This window comes from Hypanus sabinus, chromosome 22 (assembly GCF_030144855.1).
Source record: "Hypanus sabinus isolate sHypSab1 chromosome 22, sHypSab1.hap1, whole genome shotgun sequence".
In the NCBI taxonomy this organism is placed as follows: Eukaryota; Metazoa; Chordata; class Chondrichthyes; order Myliobatiformes; family Dasyatidae; genus Hypanus; species Hypanus sabinus.
In genome coordinates, this window is record NC_082727.1 from 13908073 (window position 1) to 13932443 (window position 24371).

The 24371-nt window shown below is 47.2% G+C and overlaps 1 protein-coding gene across 1 annotated transcript in view; it reads left to right on the top strand.

Annotated features, from left to right (window-relative positions):
* hpse2 (heparanase 2) overlaps positions 1-24371 on the top strand; it is a 461866-nt gene that overhangs the window by 395777 nt on the left and 41718 nt on the right. The window contains exon 10 of the mRNA XM_059947076.1: positions 9690-9835. Coding sequence (XP_059803059.1) covers positions 9690-9835 — 146 coding nt within the window. The remainder of the gene's footprint in view (positions 1-9689; positions 9836-24371) is intronic.

Below are 24371 nucleotides of genomic sequence, written 5' to 3' on the forward strand. Positions count from 1 at the left end.
CAAATGTTGCTGAGTTCCTCCAGCATTTTGTAAGTGTTGCCCTGCATTTATGGCATTTGCAGAATCTGTTGTGTTTCCAATCCCAAGTGACAACTCCAGAGCTGATGAAGGGTCTCAGCCTGAAATGTCAACAGTTCATTGATTTGCATGGGTGCTGCTTGACCTGCTGAATTCCTCCAGCATTTTGTGTGTGTTGCTCTGGATTTCCAGTACCTGTGGAATCTCTTGTCTTTCCAATTCCAAATGACCGTTTCAGTGCTGATAAGGGTCTCAGACTGAAACGTTGACTGTTCATTCATCTCCATAGATGTTGTCTGACTTGCTGAGTTCCTTCAGCATTTTGTGTGTTACTTCCAATTCCAAATATTGATCTGCCAACTAACAAGAAAAACAACTCTTTAAATTACCTCTTCCCAATCATAAGTTTTCTTTTCCCTTTTTACCCTTTTGTGAGTATTGATAATTTTTATCCTTTAAACACTTGGCTGACCACTTTTCTGTCAGTTCACACCTGGATTCAAAGGCTGCCTTGTTAGCCACTCGAACAGTGATGACTGGAATAAACTGCTGGGCAGACTCTGCAGGAATTAATGTTCGAGGTCAGTGACCTTTCAGCAGAGATGCGAGAGGTTAGCAATAAAGCACGTCTTAGGTTGCAAAGCTCTGCATTAATACAACCATCAGGGAGCCTGCGGAGGTGATGAACCCAAACATCACAGGTAAGTGAATCCACTGTGTCATAGAGGTTAACGGCAAAGAAACTTTGAAGAGCAAACTAAGCTGTATTAAACAGCCATCACAGATGCATACCTACCCAGGAATACTGCACACGTCACACTATCACAAACAGTGTCATAAGCACTTAATTACCCTAAGACCACAAAGCATGGGATCAGAATTAGGTCACTTGGCCCATTGACTCTGCTCTACAAGGCTGATTTATTATTGCTCTCAAATCCTTTTCCGTGTAATCATAAGACCAAAAGACATAGGAGCAGAATTAGGCTATTTGCCCAATAAAGTCTGCTCCATAAGGCTATTTGGCCCATCAATTTTGCTCCACAAGGCTGATTTATTATCCCTCTCAAATCCATTCTCCTGCCTTCTCCCTGTAAACTTGGATGTCCTGATTAATCAACAACCTATTAACTTTTGCCTTAAATATATCTAATGATTTGTCATATGTATATTCTGTGACAATGAATTCCAGTTTCACCTACAACTAAAAAACATCCTCATCCCCGTTTTCAATGGGTTTTCCTCTATTCCAGGGGCTCCCAAAGTTTTTTCAGGCCATGGACTCCTACCATTAACCGAGGGGTTCGTGGACCCCAGGTTGGGAGATCCTGCTCTATTTTGAGGCTGTGTCCTCTGGTCCTAGACTCCCCCATTATTGAAAACATCCTCTCCATGCCCACTCTATCTAGACCAGGGGCTCCCAACCTTTTTATGCCATGGACTAATACCATTAAGCAAGGGGTTGGCAACCCCTGATCTAGACCTTTCAAAATTCAATAGGTTTCAATGAGATCATTCTTCTAAATTCCAGCGAGTACAGGCCCTCATATGCTTCTTATATTTAACCCTTCCATTCTCTGATCATTCTTGTGAACCACCTGTGGCGCCTTTCCAATGCCAGCACACCTTTTCATAGAAAAGGGCCCAAAACTGCCCACAATACTCAGACCAATGCCTTATAAAGCCTTAGCACTACATCCCTGCTTTTGTATTCTAGTCCTCTTGAAATGAATGCTAACACTGCATTTGTCTTTGTTACTACCAACTTAACCTACAAGTTAGGGGGTCCTGCACAAGGACTCCTAAATCCCCTTTCACCTCTGATTTTGAATTTTCTCCAAATTTAGGAAATAGTCCGTGGATTTATTCCTTCTACCAAAGTATATGATCAACACTTCCCTGCACCATATTCCATCTGCCACTTCTTTGCCCTTTCTTCCAATCTGTCTTCATCCTTCTGCAGACACTCGGCCTCCTCAACACGATCTGCCTCTTCACTTTTCTTCGTATCCGCAAATTTGATCACAAATCTATCAATTCCTTCGTTCAAATCATTGACATATAACATGAAAAGAATTGGTCCCAATACTGATCCCTGCGGCAAACTACTAGTCACTGACAGCCAACCTGGAAAGGCACCCTTTATTCCGACTATTTGCCTCCTGCCAGGGAGCCAATCTTCTTTACTTTACTTCATTGTCACCAAACAATTGATACTAGAGTGTACAATCATCACAGTGATATTTGATTCTGTGATTCATGCTCCCTGGAGTACAAATCAAAGTAAATATAATAAAAATTTAAATTATAAATCATAATTAGAAAATAGAAATGAGAAAGTAAGGTAGTGCAAGAGACAGGTCCAGATATTTGGAAGGTACGGCCCAGATCCGGGTCAGGATCCATCCAGCAGTTGGAAAGAAGTTGTTCCCAAATCTGGCCGTATGAATCTTCAAGCTCCTGAACTTTCTCCCGGAGGGAAGAGGGACAGAAAGAGTGTTGGCTGGGTGGATCGTGTCTTTGATTATCCTGGCAGCACTGCTTCGACAGCATGCGGTGTAAAGTGAGTCCAAGGATGGAAGATTGGTTTGTGTGACGTGCTGGGCTATGTTCACAATCTTCTATCCAAGTTTGCATCTTTCCTGCAATACCAAGAGAGGTATCTTGACAACAAGCCTTCTGAAAATCCAAGTTAGCAACATCCAGTGACTCTCCGTTATCTATCCTGCCTGCTATTTCCTCAAAGAATTTCCTCTTTCCCCCCAATGTCTAGCACGAATGTGGACCTGTTGGTTCTGATCACCGTAAACGGCCCCTTGTAGGGCCGTTGTAGCGGTGCCCAATGTCCGCCCCATCATACAAAAACGAACTTTCAGTTTTGCAGGTCTTTGGGTACATGGGTTGGGTTCTGCCCATGCTGCGAAGTAGATATGGGGGCCAGGTTACCAAGCCTCTCACGTAGTCTGCCCAGGACTGCTGCGGGTTCTTCCTCCTGTCCCCTTGGGGCTGGTATGAACTCTCCTGGGACAACCAGGGGTGCGCCGTGCACCAACTTGACCGACGAGGTGTGCAGATCCTCTTTGGGCGCCGTGCAGATTCCAAGCAGGACCCAGGGAAGCTCGTCCACCCAGTTAGGTCCTCTAAGGTGGGCCATGAGAGCCGACTTCAAGTGACGGTGGAAACCCTCCACCAGTCCGTTCGACTGTAGGTGGTAGGCAGTGGTGTGGTGCAGCTGTGTCCCCAAAAGGCTGGCCATAGCTGACCCACAGGCTGGAGGTGAACTGGGCGCCTCTGTCGGAGGTAATGTGGGCCGGTACACCAAAGCGGGACACCCAGGTTGCAATCAGTACCCGGGTGCAGGATTCGGAGGTGGTGTCAGTGAGCGGGATCACCTCTGGCCATCTTGTGAACCGGTCTACGACAGTCAGGAGGTGCCGCACTCCACGCGACACTGGCAGGGGGCCCACGATATCCACATGAATGTGGTCGAAACGCCGGCGGGTGGGGTGGAACTGCTGTGGCAGAGCTTTGGTGTGCCGCTGCACCTTGGCTGTTTGGCAGAGCATGCACGTTTTGGCCCATTCACTGACCTGCTTGTGGAGTCCATGCCAAACAAACCTGTTGGCTACCATCCGGACGGTTGTCCTGATGGAGGGGTGCGCTAAGTTGTGAATGGAGTTGAAAATGCGCCGCTGCCAGGTTGCCAGGATGACGGGATGGGGTTGGCCGGTGGTGACGTCACAGAGTGGGGTCCTCTCACCCGGGCCTACGGGGAGGTCCTGGAGCTGCAAACCGGAGACTGCGGTTCTGTAACTAGGGATCTTCTCGTCTGCCTGCTGCGCCTCCGCCAGTGCTTCATAGTCTACCCCCTGGGACAGGGCTTGGATGTTAGGGCGGGAGAGGGCGTCCGCCATGACATTATCCTTTTCTGAGACATGCTGGACATCCGTCGTGTATTCGGAGATGTAGGACAGATGTCGCTGCTGGCGGGACAACCAGGGGTCAGATGCTTTTGTGAACGCTAAGGCAAGCGGTTTGTGGTCCGTGAACGTGGTGAAGGGCCTACCTTCTAAGAAGTACCTGAAATGCTGGATTGCCAGGTATAGCACCAACAGTTCCTAGTCGAAAGCACTGTATTTGAGCAGCTCGGGTGGTTGTAGGTGTTTGCTGAAAAATGCCAGGGGTTGCCAGCGACCCTTAATGAGTTGTTCCAGCACTCCACTGACTGCCATGTTGGATGCGTCCACTGTGAGGGTGGTAGGGACATCCGTTCTGATGCATTGGGATTTGATGGTATCCCCGGACGAGGTCTACCTTGGAGAAGATCCATGTGCCGTGCAGGTTTGCTGCAAAGTCCTGAATGTGCGGCACAGGGTAGCGGTCCGGTGTTGTAGCCTCGTTCAGCCTGCGGTAGTCGCCGCATGGTCTCCAGCCCCCTGTCGCTTTGGGCACCATGTGCAGGGGGGAGGCCCATGGGCTGTCGGACCGCCGGATGATCCCCAATTCCTCCATCCTCTTGAACTCCTCCTTCGCCAGTCGGAGCTTGTCCAGGGGAAGCCTTCAAGCACGGGCGTGGAGGGGTGGTCCTTGTGTCGGGATGTGGTTCTGTACGCCATGTCTGGGCATGGCTGTCGTGAACTGGGGTGCCAGAATTGATGGGAAATCCACCAGGACTCTGGTGAAGTCGTTGTCGGACAGCGTGATGGGGTCTAGGTGTGGGGCCGGCAACTGGGCTTCACCCGGGGAGAACGTCTGAAAGGTCTCACCGTGGACCAGTCTCTTCCTGGGCAGGTCGACCAGTAGGCTGTGAGCTCGCAAAAAATCCGCTCCCAGGAGCGGTTGGGCTACGGCGGCCAGTGTGAAGTCCCACGTGAACCGGCTGGAGCCGAACTGTAGCCACACCGTATGGGTGCTGTAGGTCCTCACTGTGCTGCCGTTCGCGGCCCTCAGGGTGGGACCCGGTTCTCTGTTGCAGGTGTCGTAACTCATCAGAGGTAAGACGCTGATCTCAGCTCTGGTGTCGACCAAAAAGCAGCGTCCCAACTGCTTGTCTCAGACATACAGGAGACTATCCCGATGGCCAGCCGCCGTAGCCATCAGCAGCAGCTGACCCTGGCATTTCCCGGGAACTTGTAGGGCGGGCTACAGTGGCGGGCTTCTGCGCCCACCCCCCGCTGGTGGTAGAAGCACCATTGTTCGTTGGTCTCCTCACCCCTGCCTCTAGGGTTAGCTGGCTCTGCGGCCGGCCCTGGTATGGTTTGCTGCTGGGAGCGTGGCCTGGTGATTTGTGCGACAGACGCCCCACTCTCCTTCTTGGCTTTCCACAGCACATCCGCCCGGGCCGCCACCTTCCGGGGGTTGCTGAAATCCGCGTCGGACAGCAGCAGGCGTATGTCCTCGGGCAGCCGCTCCAGAAATGCCTGCTCAAACATGAGGCAGGGCTTGTGACCTCCGGCCAGGGACAGCATCTCGTTCATCAAAGCTGACTGTGGCCTGTCTCCCAAACCATCCAGGTGCAGTAAGTGGGCAGCTGGCTTGCGCCGTGAGAGTCCGAAAGTCCTTATGAGAAAGGCTTTGAATTCTGTGTATTTGCCTTCTGCTGGGGGCGACTGTATGAACTCCTCAACCTGGGCGGCTGTCTCCTGGTTGAGGGAGCTCACCACGTAGTAGTAACGTGTGGCATCCAAGGTTATCTGCCGAATGTGGAATTAGGCTTCTGCCTGCTGGAACCATAGGTGAGGTCGCAGCGTCCAGAAGCTTGGCAGTTTTAATGAAACTGCATGAACAGATGCAGCGTCGTTCATCTCAAGTCCAAATATCATTTGGGTCGTCGGGGTCACCAATTGTAGCGGTGCGCTACACGCAGCACTGAAATAACGACACGCAGACGGTGAACTGCAGTTACGAAAGAGGTTTATTCAAACTTCGCGGCCTCGCTTTAAAGCCTTCCTGATCCCGCCCTCCCCGGGCGGGAATGCTGTAGGGGGCGCGTATTCACAGTCCCGTCCCGTGCGCGGGCTTTTCCCCCTTGCTGGTGAAGCAGGCTTGGCGCCCTCTTTGGGACCGGCCTCAATGCTGGCGCGCGCCACTTTGTGAGCTGGCACAATCTCCTTATTAATAGCAAAGACACTCACTTTTGACCCTGACACTCTTGCATTTCTGGTTTTGTGATTGTATCTTCCACTGTGAAAAGTGATGCAAAATACTTATTAAGTTTATCCACCATTGCTTTATCCCCATTACTACCTTTCCAGGGGTCTGATATCCACGATCAGCTCTCTTTACCTCTTTATACATACGATGAAAATACTTATTTACATCTTTTTATATTATTGGTTAGCTTACCTTCCTATTTTATTGTTTCTATCTTTATGGATTTTTTATTTATAGAGTCATAGAATAGGGTCATAGATCAATGCTTCACCAAATCAGGCCCTTCAGCCCATCTAGTCTGTGCCAAACCATCAGCCTGCCTAGCCCCATTAACTTGCATCCTGACTATAGCCCTCCATCCCTCTGCCATCCATGTACCAATTCAAATTTCTCTTAAGTGTTGAAATCAACCCTGCAACTGTGTGCCTTCTGTTGGTTTTTAGTAGCTTCCCAATTTTCTAACTTCCCTCTAAATTTTGCTTATTATATGCCCTCTCTTGTTTTTTATACTGTCTCTGACTTCCCTTGTCAACCATGGTTGCCTTATCCCACATTTAGTATACTTATTCACCTTTGGGATGTATCGATCTTGTGCCTTCTGAATTGCTCCCAGAAACTCCAGTCATTGCTGTTTTTCCATCATCCCTGCTAGTGTTCCCTTCCAATCAACTTTTGTTAGCTCCTTTCTTAAGGCTCTGTAATTCCCTTTACTCCACTATAATACTGATACATCTGATTTTAGCTTCTCCTTCTCAAACTGCAGGGTGAATTCTATCATATTTGACCCCACTTTTACACACATCCTGATTAGATCTAACGGTCATTAGAATCAACCATAGGAATGTGTTTACAGTTACACTGGTGAATTGATGTGTGAGCAAACTGTCTGTGGATTACAGGAGCTTCAAATAATTGGCTAATATCCAAGTTTAGAAAACGTTAGCATTCATCACTCTTTTAGTTTTCACACACCAGTGGTTCCACTTTCAAAGAACACTCTATATCAGGACGATGATTTATTCTGTCTTTTTATCGAATCAAGCCTTGTAAGATCTGCTGTTGAGTTTCAAAGCCTCAAATCAATCAATCTCTTCTCTCTCCCCAGCTTGTCATCTTCCTTGCCTGGTGCCAACACTTTTTAACTTTACAGAACTCCTTCCAATATTTTCTTAGTCTGCACTGATACTGCCCAGAGATTCTTTTTGAAAGGCTGAAGGTAGCGTAGCAGTTAGCGTAACAATTTACAGCACCAGAGCTGAGAGTTCAATTTCTGCCACTGACTGTAAGAAGTTTGTATTCTCTCCTCATGACCATGTGGGGTTTCCTCCGGGTTCCTCTCACATTTGAAAGATGTACAGGTTAGTGAGTCATGGGCATGCTATATTGGGGCTGCGTGCATGGTGACACTTGCGGGCACATCCTCAGACTGTGTTGGTTACTGACGCAAACTGAACATTTTGATGTTTCAATGTACATGTAGAAGATAAACTTTAATATCTTTATATTGAATAGACATGAGTATTGTTTTTCAATAGAAACAGAAAACTTTGGAAATACTCAATAGGCTAGGTAGCATCTTGTGGTGAACTATGTGCCTGTCGGGACACGCCCCTGCTGACTGCTCCTGTGGCTCCTCCCACAGGCCCCTGTATAAAGGAGATCTGCAGCCTGACGCTCGGCCTCAGTCTCCACGACATTGTTTGATAGACACTCACTCCTGGTTCCTTCTTCCAGTCAATAAAAGCCGATATCTCGCCTTACGTCTCAGTGTGAGTTATTGATGGTGCATCACATCTGTAGGGGGAGAAACTGTCAGCATTACAGGTCTGGGAACAGCCTGAAGATTAATTTAGATAGAAGAGACAGTGGAGGGTGGGAAACGGGTGGAACAGAGGGAATAGCTGATAGGGTGAGAGTCTGACTTAGCAATTAATGTTAATGTTTATTGTCATATGCACTGTTCATGAAGTTATAGATGCAATATATAATTGCAGCAGCATCACAGAGCTGATCATCACAGATAAGCAGCATTCACAAGAAAAAATAAATTTTACAAGAAAGAATGAAATTTGAACAAGAAAACCTTGTAGTTTAGTGCAAAGTGTTCAAAAAGGTCTCAGTGTTGTTAAACAGTGGCCATCTTGTGCCGGTTGGTTCAAGAACCAAATTGTAGTAGTGGTACAATCTGGTAGCAGTGATTCTTGAACCTGGTCGCATGGCTTTCAGGCTTACCTCACAGATTCAGTTTCTTTCCTTGTGTGATGTGTTGCTACAGGTAAGACCCTAAGACTATAAGAAGCAGAATTCCACATAGCAGCAGAGTTGCTTTGATCATTGGATCATGGTTGATTTATGGCTCATAGCTTTAACCGGGGGATGGTGAATATATGGAATTTGTTGCCATGGGGAAGCTGTGGAGGCCAGGTCATTGGGTGTATTTAAGGCAGAGGCTGACAGGGTCTTGATTGGTCGGGATGTGCAAGGTTACAGGGTGAAAGCGGAAGAGTGAGATTGAGATGGAAATGGATCAACCATGATGAAATGGCGGAGCAGATTCGATGGGCTGGATGGCCTGATTCTGCTCCTATGTCTTATGGTCTTATTTATTTTTCCTCTTAACCCCATCAGGCTGCCTTCTCCCCATAAACTTGGTCAATTTACTAATCAACAACCTTTCAACCTCTGCTTTAAATATTCCCAATGATATGGCCTCTGCAGCCGCCTGTGCTAATAAATTCAACAGATTCACCACCCTCTGGCTGAAGAAATTCCTCCTTATCTCTGTTCTAAAGGGATATCCTTATGCTGACTCTGTGCTCTCTGGTCCTGGAATTTCCCACTGTCAGAAACATCCTTTCCACATCCACTCTGTCTAGGCCTTTCAATATTTGATAGGCTTCAATGAGATCTCTCTTCTAAGACTGGTGATACAGGTAGGGCTATGGGGTAACATTAGACAATAGGTGCAGGAGTAGGCCATTTGGCCCTTCGAGCCAGCACCACCATTCACTGTGATCATGGCTGATCATCCACAATCAGTACCCCGTTCCTGCCTTCTCCCCATATCCCTCGACTCCGCTATCTTTAAGAGCTCTATCTAACTCTTTCTTGAAAGCATCCAGAGAATTGGCCTCCACTTCCTTCTGAGGCAGAGCATTCCATAGATCCACAACTCTAGGTGAAAAAGTTTTTCCTCAACTTCGTTCTAAATGGCCTACCCCTTATTCTTAAACTGTAGCCTCTGGTTCTGGAATCCCCCAACATCGGGATGTGCTGAGGTTGGAATCTAGAGAAGAAATGAAAATAAAGAGAGAAAATTGTAGTTAAAAATGATGGCAGAGAAAAATTGCCAACTTGTTTGCAAACACCACAAAGACAGCCCCCGAGGTCGGGATTGAAACCACATCTTGGGAACTGTGAGACAGTGACCTACCAGCTGCACCAGTTATTCTGAACATTTTCTATTTCAGATTCGCAGCATCTCCTTATTGACTTTATTTCTCTTGGCTTGCTCACAGGACTACTGGCTTTCTCTCCTCTACAAACGCTTGGTGGGAACCAAAGTTCTGCGGGTCCATGTGGCAGGTCTCCAGCGGAGACCCAGGCCTGGTCGGGTCATACGAGACAAGTTGAGGATCTACGCCCACTGCACGCACTCCCGCAAGTAAGTCCGCTTTGTATCGTCCCTGTCCGTCAGTCACATCTGAAGGAAACAGCCATCCAAACTCAGTGTCTTTCAACTGCCAAGCAAGAATAATATCAAAGGAATTAGAAGTCCGGCCAACGACAAGAACAAAAGATAACTGCATGGGGATAGATTACACTGCAGACTGTGTGGAGATCTGTTTTTGTGCTGATTTCCTTAGTCTCGCTATCAAAGGACATGAGTTTGTTTTCTTTTATTCTATTTTGTCACGGAGACAGTAGCCAGCTTTGTTTCAGTTGAAGGAATTGATAAGAGTCCCAAGACTTTCATCAGGGAATTCAGTCTCTGATAAGTGACGAGCATTGAAGCTGACGGTTGTTGCTTCTGATCACTGCCTGGTTTGTCTTTCTTCCACCGTAGATGCGGTCATTTTCTCCCTTGGTGTAGTGTATCTGTCTTCATCCAGAAAGCTCGATGGATGAATGAGGAACTATGGGTCAAGACGTGAAAATCAAATACTCTCCCTTTTCCAAACTGCAATCAAGTTGAACAATGGGTGGCAAGTCCTGGTATTTGATACTCTCAGGTGGGGTGAGGCTGGAATTAGAGGCCGTGGGTTAAGGATGAAAGGTGAATATTTAAGGGGAATCTGAGGGGGAGCTTCACTCAGAGGCTGGTGCAAGCATGGAACTAGTTGTCAGAGGAAGTAGGAGATGTGTTGTAACACTTAAGAGATGTTTGGATCAGTAAATGGATGGGCAGAGGAGGATGGGACGAGGCAGAAGATTGTGTTGGCATGGACTAGATGGGCCAGAGAGTCTGATTTTGTGCTGTAGTACTCAATGACTTTATGACATTTTGTGAGAGGGCAGAGTATTGAGTTGGGATCATCTCTCTCAGGTAGCTCGCTGGTGTGCATTTAATAATAATACCACATGTTGCCATTGGAGCTGAACTTTCCACGGGGTTTGACTTTGATGCAGCTGCACAGAGACAATGCTGGTTGATACTCTGCCTCATAACACCAGAGAGTCGTTTGATCCAGACCATGGCCATTGTCTCTGGAGTTTTCTATAACTGCGTGTTTAGTAATCGGTTTATTATTGTCACATGTACACTGGTACGTGAAACTAGAACTAGAGGGCATAGACTCAAGATTCGCGGGAGAAAGAGGTCGTCAGAGACCTCTCATTCGCTGATGAGAGCACAGAGCCAGCACAGAGCAGAAGATGCAGCAAGAAATGGACTGCTTCTCACGAGCCTGTGACAACTTTGGACTTACAACCAGCACCAAAAAGACCGAAGTTATGTACCATCCTGCACCCAGAAAGCCCTACCAGGAACCACACATCACAGTAAAGGGGCAGAAGCTACTGGCAGTCGACAGCTTTACTTATCCGGGCAGTACTCTATCATGAGCGGTGAACATAGATGCAGAGATCAGCAACAGAATTGCCAAAGCCAGTGCTGCCTTTGGGAGACTCCGTGAGAATGTACGGGAGCGGAGAGGACTCAGCCTTACCACCAAGCTGAAGGTCTACCGAGCAGTGGTTCTCACCACCCTCCTCTATGCCAGCGAGACCTGGACTGTCTACAGCAGACACGCTAAACAGATCAACCACTTTCACTTGAGCTGCCTCCACAGACTTCCCCACGTAAGATGGCAGGACAAAGTCCCAGACACGGAGGTCCTGGAGCGGGCTAGCACCCACAGCGTCTTCACCCTCCTACAGAAAGCCCAAGCCAGATTGGCTGGCCATGTCTTCAGGATGTCTGACAGTCAACCACCAAAACAGCCACTGTATGGAGAGCTGAGCCAGGGCAAGCGCTCAGTTAGAGGGCAGAGGAAACGTTTCAAAGACTGCCTCAGAGTGTCCCTCAAAGACCTCAACTTCAATCCCAGTAGCTGGGAATCGCTTGCTCTGGACCGCCCAACCTGGTGGAGCAGGACCACTAAAGGGGCGTATGCAGCAGAAATCAGACGCACCGCAGAGGCTCGAGCTGCCTCCACTTCCACTGCAGCACCTACCCTCACGTGTCCCACATGTGGGCGAGCTCTCAGGGCCCGGATTGGCCTCACCAGTCACCTCCGGTCCCACAGTCACAAACCCTCCACCTGACAGAAGTCGTGGTCGCCTTCGACTCCGAAGGATGAACAACAACAACAATATTATTGTCCCATGTACACTGGTAGGTGAAACTAGAACTAGAGGGCATAGACTCAAGATTCGCGGGAGGAAATTTAGGATGGAGGTGAGGAGGAACTGCGTACCCCAGAGTAGTGGTCACCACCATTTTTAAGCCCAAGGTCCCCTACCTCGGCCTTAGTGAAAGGCAGGATCAACCTTAAATCGGTTCGTCACACACATGCGCACTGGGCAGAGACCCCGCAACCCGGAAGTAGAAATAATATATGACACCAGGGGTCACCAACCTTTTTTGCACCGCGGACCAGTTTAATATTGACAATAGATAGTGATACTCGAAGGAGGCTCCTTATGTCTGGTCTATTCCGCAATTTAGCTTACTTGGCTCTCAGCACTTAGCTGCTGTCCCGCACTGCTCACGTTTTTTCCGCTGAAGAAACTCAGCTTGTTTGTCTTTAAGTGCTGGGTGCTTGGACTCAGGGTACCAAAGCAGTTTTGAGGGCCTCATTGCCTCATTAGACAGCTTCCGGGCCCGAACTCCAGCCTCTGCCCACCCGCCGCCAGACGCCCTGGCCAGGTACGGCTGGTCGTGGGTGGGGTGAGAGGACAAGGTCAGGGCTGGAGGTCCCCGTGCCAGGGCCGTGGTGGTCGCAGTCCGGAGAGACCGAGCGACCGACCGAGCGAGGAGTGCGACAGGACGTGCGCCTGTCCCCCTTGTAGGATCTATCGGCCGACAAAAGTTCGGCTCGAGGGATGACTTTCAGTAGTCCACAGCGAGGTAGCTGCTCTGCTACTTACGAAACCCTGAGCCCGAATTAGGTCGTCTGTGAATATTTTAGCACCGGGTTCCCCATGAACATTCGGTGTGCTAAACAGGTTTAGAGGTGGCAGTCATCTGTCTGCGCTCCAGGCCAGTAGCAACAGTACTTCTCGTCGGCTGTGTGAGGCAAACCGTAATCCCTGGAGCAAGGGTATCACTGCGTTTAGGCGACTGATGACCTCGCGTGGGTTCAAGTTCAACAGTGGGCATGACAGGGAATGAGGAAAGATGCTCCTCGCGGCCCGGTGGTTGGGGACCACTGAAGTACACTGTAGTGCATGGCGGGGGAGCTACACGCATGCGCACCGGGAAGAAAGAACGGAACTAAAACCCCGCAACCCGGAAACAATCTCTCAACAGTACTTGTGTAATTATTTTTCTTTTTTTCCGGGATCTACTGGGGAAGTCTCAAAGATCGACCAGTCAGTCGCGATCGACGGGCTGGCGGCCACTACCCCAGAGGGTGGTGAATCTGTGGAATTCTCTGCGCAATGAAGCACTGAAGGCTACATCAGTAACTATATTTAAGACAAGGTTGGAAGATTTTTGCATAGTAGGGGAATTGAGGGTTATGGGGAAAAGGCAGCTGGGTGGAGATGAGTCCATGGCCAGATCAGCCATGATCTTGTTGAATGGCAGAGTAGGCTCGATGGGCCGGATGGCCGACTCCTGCTCCTATTTCTTATAGTACAGTGAAGAACTTTGATGTGCATGCCATCCATACAGGTCATTTCATCGCATCAGTGTATTGAGGCAGTACAAGGGAAAATCCATATGAGAATGCAGAATATAATGCTATAGTTACAGAAGAAGTGTAGCACAGTTAGGCAATAAGGTGCAAGGTAGATTATGAGGTCAAGACTCCACCGTATTGTACTGTTAGTTAGCCTTATAACAGTGGGGTAGAAGCTATCCTTGAGCCTGGTGGTATGAGCTTTCAGGCTTTTGTATCTTCTACCTGATGGGAGAGGGGAGAAGAGAGAACGTCGAGGGTGGGTAGAGCTTTGGTTATACTGGCTGCTTTATTGACGCAGTGAGAGGTACAGACAGAGGGGAGGCTGGTTTCTGCGATGTCCTGGGTTCTCTGCAGTCGATCGTGATCACGAGCAGAGCAGTTGATCTACTGAGTGATTATGGATCCAGACAGAATGCATCGATGAAAATTGGTGAGGGTCAATGGGGGAAGAGAGGAGGGAATGTCCAGGGTGGAAAGGATCTTGAATATGTTGGATGCTTTTCTGGGGAATTCATTGTCACAGGTGGATGTGGAGGCCAATTTGTTGAGTATATTTAAAGCAGAGGTTGATAGGTTCTTGATTAGTCGGGACATCTAAGGTTATGAATGGAGAGATGGCAGGAGAATGGGATCGAGAGGGATAATAGATCAGCCAAGATTGAATAGCAAAGTGGTGTCAGTTCCTCCATTTGAACTGTCTTTGTGTGTGCTTCCCCCAGCTCTCAGTCTGTGGTTCTGTATTGCCATGTGCTCCTGTCCCTGCTCCTGCTCTACTCTGTGTGTATTGTATTGCCATGTGCTCCTGTCCCTGCTCCTGCTCTACTCTGTGTGTATTGTATTGCCATGTGCTCCTGTCCCTGCTCCTGCTCTACTCTGAGTGTATTGTATTGCCATGTGCTCCTGTCCCTGCTCCTGCTCTACTCTGAGTGTATTGTATTGCCATGTGCTCCTGTCCCTGCTCCTGCTCCACTCTGTGTGTATTGTATTGCCATGTGCTCCTGTCCCTGCTCCTGCTCCACTCTGTGTGTATTGTATTGCCATGTGCTCCTGTCCCTGCTCCTGCTCTACTCTGAGTGTATTGTATTGCCATGTGCTCCTGTCCCTGCTCCTGCTCCACTCCGGCCCCTGTATCACCGAGTACTCTGTCTCTCACCTGCTTCTCATTATTACCTGTATTGCTGCCCCCTGAGTCTGCCTCTCTGACTATTGCTCAGTGTACTTCAGTCCTGTGTTTTCACCTGCTTGTTGCCAGATTGTGCCAGTGAATTTTCCTGAGCCTTTCCAGCGTTTGTATCTGGACTCTGTCCGTCTGAATATCGACTCTGCCTGTTTCCTGATTCTGGTTTTTGAATTTCTTGTGATGTTTTGATCTCTGCCTGAACTTTGATGCCAACTTTGTTTGCACCTTGGGATTTGTTACTCAATTAATATCACTGTGTGCACAGTACTGGGTCTGCGATTGGATCCCTGCTCCAGCGTCCTGACAAGTGGAGAGAAGTGGAATTCTATTGGGAAGCATCTCTAGATGTTCCGGTTTTCCCCCACATCCCAAAGAAATGCAGATTAGTAGGTTAATTAATGCATATAAAAGCACATTAACAATTCCTCACAGCTTAAGTTCACTTTGAACTATGGTGACTGTTAGTTAACATGGATGTATGAGCCATTCTAGTTGTCTGCTGGTGATTTGTGTGTTCACTTGCTAGGCTGACATAATGTTAGAACATTACAGCATAGTTCAGGCCCTTTGGCCCACAGTTTTGTGCTATCCTTTTAACCTATTCTAAGATTGAACTGGTCCTTCACTCCCACATAGCCCTCCATTTTTCTGTCATCCATGTAACTATTCATGAGTCTCCTGAATGTCTTTAATGCATCTGCTTCTACAGCCAGTGTGTTCCATTTTCCTACCATTTGGTAGATGGTGAAACATGGGTGGAATAATGCCCAGATTCCCGGAAGTGCTCACATAATCTTCAAGGGAAGTGGTGAGGTGAGAGAGAGGATTGTTGGGTGCCTTGTAAAAGGAACAAGCAGCCGGCAAGTTTCAATGTGAGTGATTTCAGCATCCCACTGGGATAAACTGTGGCTTGGCAGCAGTAAACCAGTGCACATCAACAGACAGCCTGCAATGTTTGTGTGTGCAAATCTGCCGAGCAATGTGCCGAGCTCGGAGGAACAGTGGAAGCAACGCGGATCGGGAGCAAGTTGCAGTCATGTCAATGTCAATTATATCAGGGGTAGCATGGTGAGCAGAACATATTACAGCACTAGTGATCAGAATGGGGTTCATTTCCCACCAAGGTCTGCGAGGAGTTTGCGCATTCTCTCTGCTTAGCGTGCGGCTTTCCTCCGTTTCCTCCCACAGTCAGAAAGACCTAGGGATAGGTTTAGAGTAGTGAGTCTTAGGCAAGCTATGTTGGTGCTGGAAGCATGGAGACATCGGTGGGCTGCCCCCAGCCCACCTCAGACTGTGCTGGTCATTGACACAAATGACACATTTCACTGTATGTTTCAATGTACACGTGAGAAATAAAGGTCACCTTTATCTTTAAAAGCCAAAGTCAGAGATGAGTTTATTGTCATATGCACAAGTACATGTGCACACAGGTGAAATGAAAACCTGACAGGCACATAGAGTCAGCTAATCAGGATTTACAAGAAAAACATAAATCAAACATAACTGAGGCCCGAATTTTACAAGCAAACACAGTAAAAACAAACAGCAAGTCAATTTTAGTGGAAAGCAATCAAAATCGACATAGCATCGCTAAACTGTCATTGTGATTAGGATTGTGCTGGTTGGTTCAAGATCCGAATGGTTGAAGGGAAGTACTTTTCCTGAACCTGGTGGTGTGGGGCTTCAGGCTTCAGCCCCTCTTGCCTGATGAGAGCTGTGAGAAGACGGTATAGTCCAGATGGTGGGGATCTATGATGATCATGGAGCAGTCTGAAGGATTTTGTGGCACTGTGAGTTTCCTCTGGGCTCTCTGGTTTCCTCCCACATGCCAAAGCCGAACGGATTAGTAGATGAATTGGTCACGTGGGTGTAATTGGGCAATGTGGGCTCATTAGGCTGTGAAGGACTGTTACAGTGCTGTATCCCAATAAAAGTAAAAAGATAAAGGCAGGAAAGCTGTTTCCATTTTTAAGTAAGACGAACCTAAGGAACATAGCCTCAAGATTTGGTGGGGGAGGGGGGGAATAGATTTAGGATGAAGATGAGGAGAAACTGCTTTTCCCAGAGAGTGGTGAATCTGTGGAATTCTCTGCCTGGGGAAACAGTAGAGGCTACCTCAATTAGGGCAGGTTTTTGCATGGCAGGGTAATTAAGGGTTATGGGGGAAATGGCAGGTAGTTGGAGCTGTGCTGGTGTTGTACTGCATTGTCAGGCTGTGCTATTGGTTTTGACTTTGGATTTCCAGCATCTGCAGTTTTTATTTGACTTACACCAGACAAAAATTGAACAGAATTGATCTTATTTTGCTAGAAAGGGACAGGTTTATCGAGAATGTTTATTTTTTCTTGTAAAGCCTGACTATTTTTAAAAATTATTCCTTCAAGCAATTAGAAGGTAAGAGCAAAATTTCTTGTCTATCTCTACATAAGATATGGTGGCATACTACTTATACGACTTGGCGGGCAGCCAAAGTCCCCGGTCATAGATTAAGAGATGGGAATTCAAATCCCACCAAGGTATCTTGACAATCTAAATTCAATCACTTCTGTTTATATTATCCGGGATTAACTAGTCAAGGCTTCAGTGGGCTGTCATGGGGGGGTAATAGAGCTGTGCTGTTAAATTCTACAATTTCAAAGAATTAACTCTCTCTCCAACTTGAGTCGTAATCAAAGATGTCCAACTTCAGTTAACTCCTGTAGTTAAATAAGCCACACAGGCTGATTTTAGTCTGAATTATGGCCAGACAACTGAGTACCAGAACTGAGCAATTAAAATAAGAAAGGGAAAAATGTGACCCACAGTTTATTTGTTGATTATCGATTTATAATTCTTGGAAATGCTTATGTGCTGACTGGATTGGAGCAAGCGTGTGGAAGAGGAGAGAGGGAATTCCATACTGAAGGACTGTCCTCCCCTTCCCTTTCCAGTCCTGATAAAGGATCTCAGCCTGCAACAACCTCCGCATAGATGCTGCCTGACCCGCTGAGTTTATTGAGCTTTTCTAGCATTTTGAATCAGAATTAGGGTTAATATCACTGGCATATGTCATGAAAATGGTTGCACTAAATATATAAAACAAACTTAAACACATAGTGCAAAAAGAGAGGAAAAATAGTGAGGCAGGGTTCATTGACCATTCAGAAATCTGATGGTGGAGGGGAAGAAGCTGTCCCTAAAACATTAAGTGTGTGTGTTACTCTGGATTTCCAGCACAGAAATTCGTGTGTCACGGAAAGTGCTCTGAAGTTTAATTTCATAAGGATTGCTCGCCCTGTCCGACCCTGGTTAACAGTTCTTCAGAAACTGCTCTGAAGTAGAATTTCATAAACAATCCTTGCTCTGCGTATGGCTGGTTAACAGTTCCACAGAAAGCGCTCTGTAGGTTAATTTTACAAAAATATTCCACTCCTTCTGAACTTGAGTATGAATAGCTCACTCCCAGTCTTTCAGAGGTCAGCTGTCTCTGTACAAGGACAGCTTCTAACCTGTTGTTATAAGACTATTGAATATTTCCCCAGTACCATAAGATGGAGCCTTGGCCTCACAATCTACCTTGCTGTGACCTTGCACCTTAATGTCTACCTGCACTGCACATGGTGACACATTCAGACACCGTTTAACCTTGTAGTATCTCAGTGTACCTTTGTAACAAACTAACCTGTATGCAAGACAAGCTTCTTTTCCCACTCTATCTTGATACTTGTGACAATAATTTACCTACTTACCATATATAAGATGATGAGAGGCATTGATCGTGTGGATAGTCAGAGGCTTTTTCCCAGGGCTGAAATGGTTGCCACAAGAGGACACAGTTTTAAGGTGCTTGGAAGTAAGTACAGAGGAGATGTCAGGGGTAAGATTTTACACAGAGAGTTGTGAGTGCGTGGAATGGGCTGCTGGCGACGGTGGTGGAGGCGGATATGATAGGGTTTTTTAAGAGACTCCTGGACAGGTACATGGAGCTCAGAAAAATAGAGGGCTATGGGTAGCCCTGGGTGATTTCTAAGGTAAAGACACACTCGGAACAGCTTTGTGGGCTGAAGGGCCTGTGTTGTGCTGTAGGGTTTCTGTGTTTACCGTGTACAAGCTCACCCTCCCTCGCTGGAGCAGCCGCAATAACAAGGGTCAGCTCAGATGTGTTGGGAGAAATCAGTGAGGAGTGTGGGTTGTCTCCTCCATCACTGTTCAGCCTTGGTGTTTGGGACTGGCGCCATCCACTGGTCACACCTGGTTCCACAGCTGTCCTATCCAAGCTGCCACTTGAAACTTCTGTACCGGAAAGCAAATCACTTTTCTCACACATTTCTCATACCTCCTTACAACATAGAAGGGGGCAATCTGGTCCTTCCAGACCATGCTGGCACTCACAGCAAACCCATCAGTCCCACCAACTGTTCATCTCCCTGCTCTCGCTCACGTGTCTGTCAAAGTCTCTCTGATTCTCCTGTCACCCATTGGCCAATTAACTGACAAGCTGGCATTGTGCTGGAATCACAAAGGGGGCAAGCTAGCAGCTTTATCGGATGAGGAGTCTGAGGAGATTTTCTACAGATGTACGGTGGGGAGCACGCTAACAGGTTGCACCACTCTCTGGTATGGAGTGCGCCACTGCCCAAGACTGTGGAGTGCTATAGGCTCAATCAGCTTCATCATGGACACAACCCTCCCCACTGTCGAAAATATCTTCAAAATACAATGCCTCGAAAAGAGGACATCCACCTCGAAGGAGCCTCACCACACAGGACATACCTTCTCACTAATCCATCGGGGAGGTGGTACAGGAGCCTATAGACACACACTCAATGTTTTAAGAAGAGCTTTTTCTCCACTGCCATCCGATTTCTGAATGGTCCGTGAACTCATTAACACTTCTGCATAGTTTTGCTCTCTTCTTGACCTATTTATCCAGACTATTTTCTAAAAGGGAGAAAATCCAAAACTTTGAGATGCAAAGGGACTTGGGAGTCCTTGTGCAGAACACCCTGAAGGTTAACTTGCAGGTTAAGTTGGTGGTGAGGAAGGCAAATGCCATGTTAGCATTCATTTCAAGAGCAGGGATGTGATGCTGAGGCTTTATAAGGCGCTGGGGAGGCCACACCTTGAATATTGTGAACAGTTTTGGGCCTCTCATCTTAGAAGAGATGTGCTGGCATTGGAGAGGGTTCAGAGGAGGGTCACAAGGATGATTCCAGGAATGAAAGGGTTATCATATGAGGAACGTTTGATGGCTCTGTGTCTGTACTCACTGGAATTCAGAAGGATGAGGGGGGATCTCATTGAAACCTTTCGAATGTTGAAAGGCCTAGACAGAGTAGCTGTGTAAAGGATGGGACACGGTATCAAACGTTACGGGGAAAAAGCCAGCAACTGGGGTTGACAAGGAGAACAAAAAACAATCAGCCATGATTGAATGGGCCAGATGGTCTAATTCTGCTCCTAGGTCTTATGGTCTTATTTATATGTGTATGGATCTACATATATGTGTTCAATGGTGCTAGAATGTTTGTGAACCCTGTAGGCTTTTCTCTATTTCTGCATAAATATGTGGCCTAAAATGTGATCAGATCTTCTTGTAAATCCTAACACTAGATAAACAGAACCCAATTAAATAAATAACACATTGATGCACCATCAATAACTCTCTCTGAGACGTGAAGGCGAGATATCGGCTTTTATTGACTGGAAGAAGGAACAAGCAGTGAGTGACCACCATACAACATCCTGGAGGCTGAGGGCCGGGCTCAGGCCTCAATCGCCTTTATACCGGGGTCTGTGGGAGGGGGCCACAGGAGCAGTCAGCAGGGGGCGTGTCCAGACAGGTATATGTAGTTCACCACATTCACCCCCCCCCCCTTTGTTTTAAAAGAGAGTCCCCATGGGGCAAAGTTTCTTAAAAGTATATTTACAGGTTAAGTCCATCAGGTGGTCAAATCTGTCGCTGCGATCTACGTAGCACCGGCTGAATTGCACAGGTGCCGGTGGTGATTGCACCAGAGACGGTGGTTGTGCTGGTTCCGGCCTAACTGGAGGTGTCAGCCCACTAAGCGTCAGTGATCCCTCACGCGTGTGCAAGGCGCCTGGTATAGGAGTGTCGTGAGGTGTCTGTGTAGGGCTCGGTGTGCACGGTGTCACCTCGGGTACAGGGTTCATAGTTACCGGGGAGTGTTCGGGGTAGTGGTCTGCTGCTCCTGCAGGCTCCAGGTCGCGGACGGAGACCGTGTCCTCCCGCCCATCAGGTAAGACCACGTAAGCATACTGGGGGTTCGCATGTAGAAGGTGAACCCTCTCGACCAGCGGGGAGTATTTATTGCTCTGTGCATGTTTCCGGAGCAGTACTGGCCCTGGGGATGTCAGCCAAGCTGGTAGGGTGGTCCCAGTGGCAGACTTCCACACTGTGGCATTCTCCCTCTCCACCTGTCCATTTCCCCGGGGATTATAGCTCGTGGTCCGACTAGTAGCAATGCCCCTAGCCAGCAGGTACTGGCGCAGCTTGTCACTCATAAAGGAGGACCCTCTATCACTGTGGATATAGCAGGGATATCCGAACAATCGCAACTGGCAGCGGTGTTGGTGAACTCGCTCGCGGGAACCGGTGGCAGCGGGGTCTGAGGTGTCCACGGAACCGGCGGGGGATCGCGTGGCTAGACAGCGTCAGCGTTGTGCAGAGCAGCCTCCAGCGTGTCAACCGTCTCGATCACTGAGCGTAAGGTAAGATCGGCTTTTTCCAGCAGCCGCCGGCGCACGCACACTGACCTGATCCCCGTAACAAAGGCGTCTCGAATGAGGAGCTCCGCATGCTGTTCCGCCGTGAGAGTTTTGCAGTCGCAAGTTCGCACGAGTGTCTGTAGGGCTCGGAGAAACTCGGCGCTCGACTCTCCAGGCCGTTGTGGTCGTGTAGCTAAGCGATGTCTTGCGTTGACGGTGTTCACCAGCCACAGGTACTGTCTTTTGAGGGCATCCAGTGCCCCTTGGTAGGTCGACAGGTCCCTGATAAGTGAGTAAACTTTCGGGGTGACCCTCGAGAGGAGAATTCTGTGCATAACAGCGGGCTCAGTTGCACTAACCTCCTCCAAGTATGATTGGAAGCATGCGAGCCAGAGTTCAAAGGCAAGAGCTGCTTCAGGAGCTTGGGGGTCCAAATCCAATCTTTCCAGACGTAAAATGCTTTCCATGTTTTAAAACTTCCAGTCAATAAAATTGATGCACCATCAATAATTCACTCTGAGACGTAAAGGCGAGATATCGGCTTTTATTGACTGGAAGAAAGAACAAGCAGTAGTTGACCACCATACTACATCCTGGAGACTGAGGGCCGGGCTCAGGCCTCAATCGCCTTTATACAGGGGTCTGTGGGAGGAGCCACAGGAGCAGTCAGCAGGGGGCGTGTCCAGACAGGTATATGTAGTTCACCACACACACAAAACATTATACTTGTTCATTTATTTATTGAGAAAAATTATCATTTCCAGTAACTGCTGATCAGTCCTGCACATCGTCTTGGAGGAATTTTAGGCCATTCCTCCCTACAAAACTGCTTCAACTCTGGGATGTTGGCAGGCTTCCTTGCATGAACAGCTTGCTTCAGGTCCTTCCATAACATTTCTATAGGATTAAGGTCACATCAGTGACTTGGCCGTTCCAAAACACAAATTTTCTTCATTTTAAACCATTCTGTTGCATTTCAGATCATTGCCTTGTTGCATTATCCAACTTCTATTAAGCTTCAGGTGATGAACTATTACTCTGACATTCTGCTGTAAACTGTCTTAATACAATTTTGAATTCATTGTTCCCTCAATGATTGCAAGCTGTCCGGGCCCTGAGGCAGCAAAGCAGCCCCAGACCATGATGCTCCTTCCACCATGCTTCACAGTTGGGATGAGTTTTGGTGTTGGTGTGCAGTGCCCTTTCTCCTCCAAACATAGCAATGTGTTCAACTTTTGTCTCATCTGTCCACAGAACATTGTCCCAGAAGCATTGTAGAACATCCAGGTGGTCTTTTGCAAACTTGAGACATGCAGCAATGTTCTTTTGGACAGCAGTGGTTTCCTCTGCAGTGTCCTTCATGAACACCCTTCATGTTCAGTGTTTTTCTTATAGTGGACACATGAACAGAGACTTTAGCAAGTTCTAGAGATCTCTGCAGGTCTTTTGTTGTTACCCTTGGGTTCTTTTTCACCTCCTTCAGCATTGCACGTTATGCTCTTGGTGTGATCTTTGCAGGATGCCCACTCCTAGGGAGAGTGACCACAGTACTGAGTTTCCCCCATTTGTAGACAATTTCTCTTACTGTGAACTGATGGACACTCAGGTCATTAGAAATGCTTTTTTTAGCCTTTTCCAGCTTGATGCATCTCTACAATTCTTCTTCTAAGGTCCTCTAAAGTTGTTTTGATTGAGGCATGGTGCACATAAACAGGTCTTTTTTGAGAAGAGCTCTGTCAGTAACCTGACTTTTTTATAGGGCAGGGCATCTCTACAACCCACGCCTCCAATCTCACCTCATTGATTGGAACACCTGGCTCCAAATTGCTTTTGTAGAAGACATTACCCCAGAGGGTCATATACTTTTCCAATAAATACATGTAATATTGGATCATTTTTCTCAATAAATAAATGAACAAAAAATATGTTTTTGTGAGTTATTTAATTGGGTTCTCTTTATCTAGTTTTAGGATTTATGTGATGATCTGATCACATTTTAGGTCATACTTATGCAGAAATAGAGAAAACTCTATTGGGTTCACAAACTTTCTAGCATCACTGTGTGTGTGTGTGTGTGTGTGTGTGTGTGTGTGTGTGTGTGTGTGTATGTACATCACATACATACAACGTATATATTTGATGTAATTACTTGTATTTTATAGTATATTTTACTGTATGTATTGCATGGTACTGCTGCTGCAAAACAACGTATTTGACAAATACGTCAGTTATAATAAACCTGATTCTGGAATCCAGGAGGAAACCACTGTGGGCCGAAGGGCCAGTAATGTACTATACTATTCCATGTTCTATGTTCTAAACCTAGGTGAGTACAGTCACATACTGAGTCTCAAAATCCCCCTGGTTACATCCCAACTCTTTAAACATTATAAACACTTTATGGGAAAATGCCACAGCCTTAAAGACTACCTCATTTTACATTAAGGAACTGGAATTTGGGCATAAATCCCAGAGATTATTTTGCTTTCAAAATTGAAATCTGATTAATTATCACTGACTTACATGAAATGAAAGTTTATTTTGTGGTAGCAATACAGTCAAATACATAAAATTACTATAAATTACAAAAATAAAAGTGCAAAATAAAGGAATAATGAGGATTCATGGGTCACGGACCATTTAGGAAACTGATGACAGAGGGAAGAGACTGTTTCTGAATCTTCAGTTTCCTGTTCCTCCTATTTGATGGTAGGAATGGGAAGAGGATGTGTCCTGGATGGTGAGGGTCCTTAGTGGTGGATGCTACTTTCTTGAGGTAAAACCTCTTGAAGATATCCACAATGGTGGGGATGTTTGTGCCTATGATTGGGCTGGCTGTGTCTACAACCTTCTGCGGCCTCTTACGATCCTGGGCTTTGGAGTGTCCATATGAGATAGAAATGCAATCAGTCAGAATGCTCTCCACTGTATATCCATAGAGATCTGTAAGTCTTTGGACATAC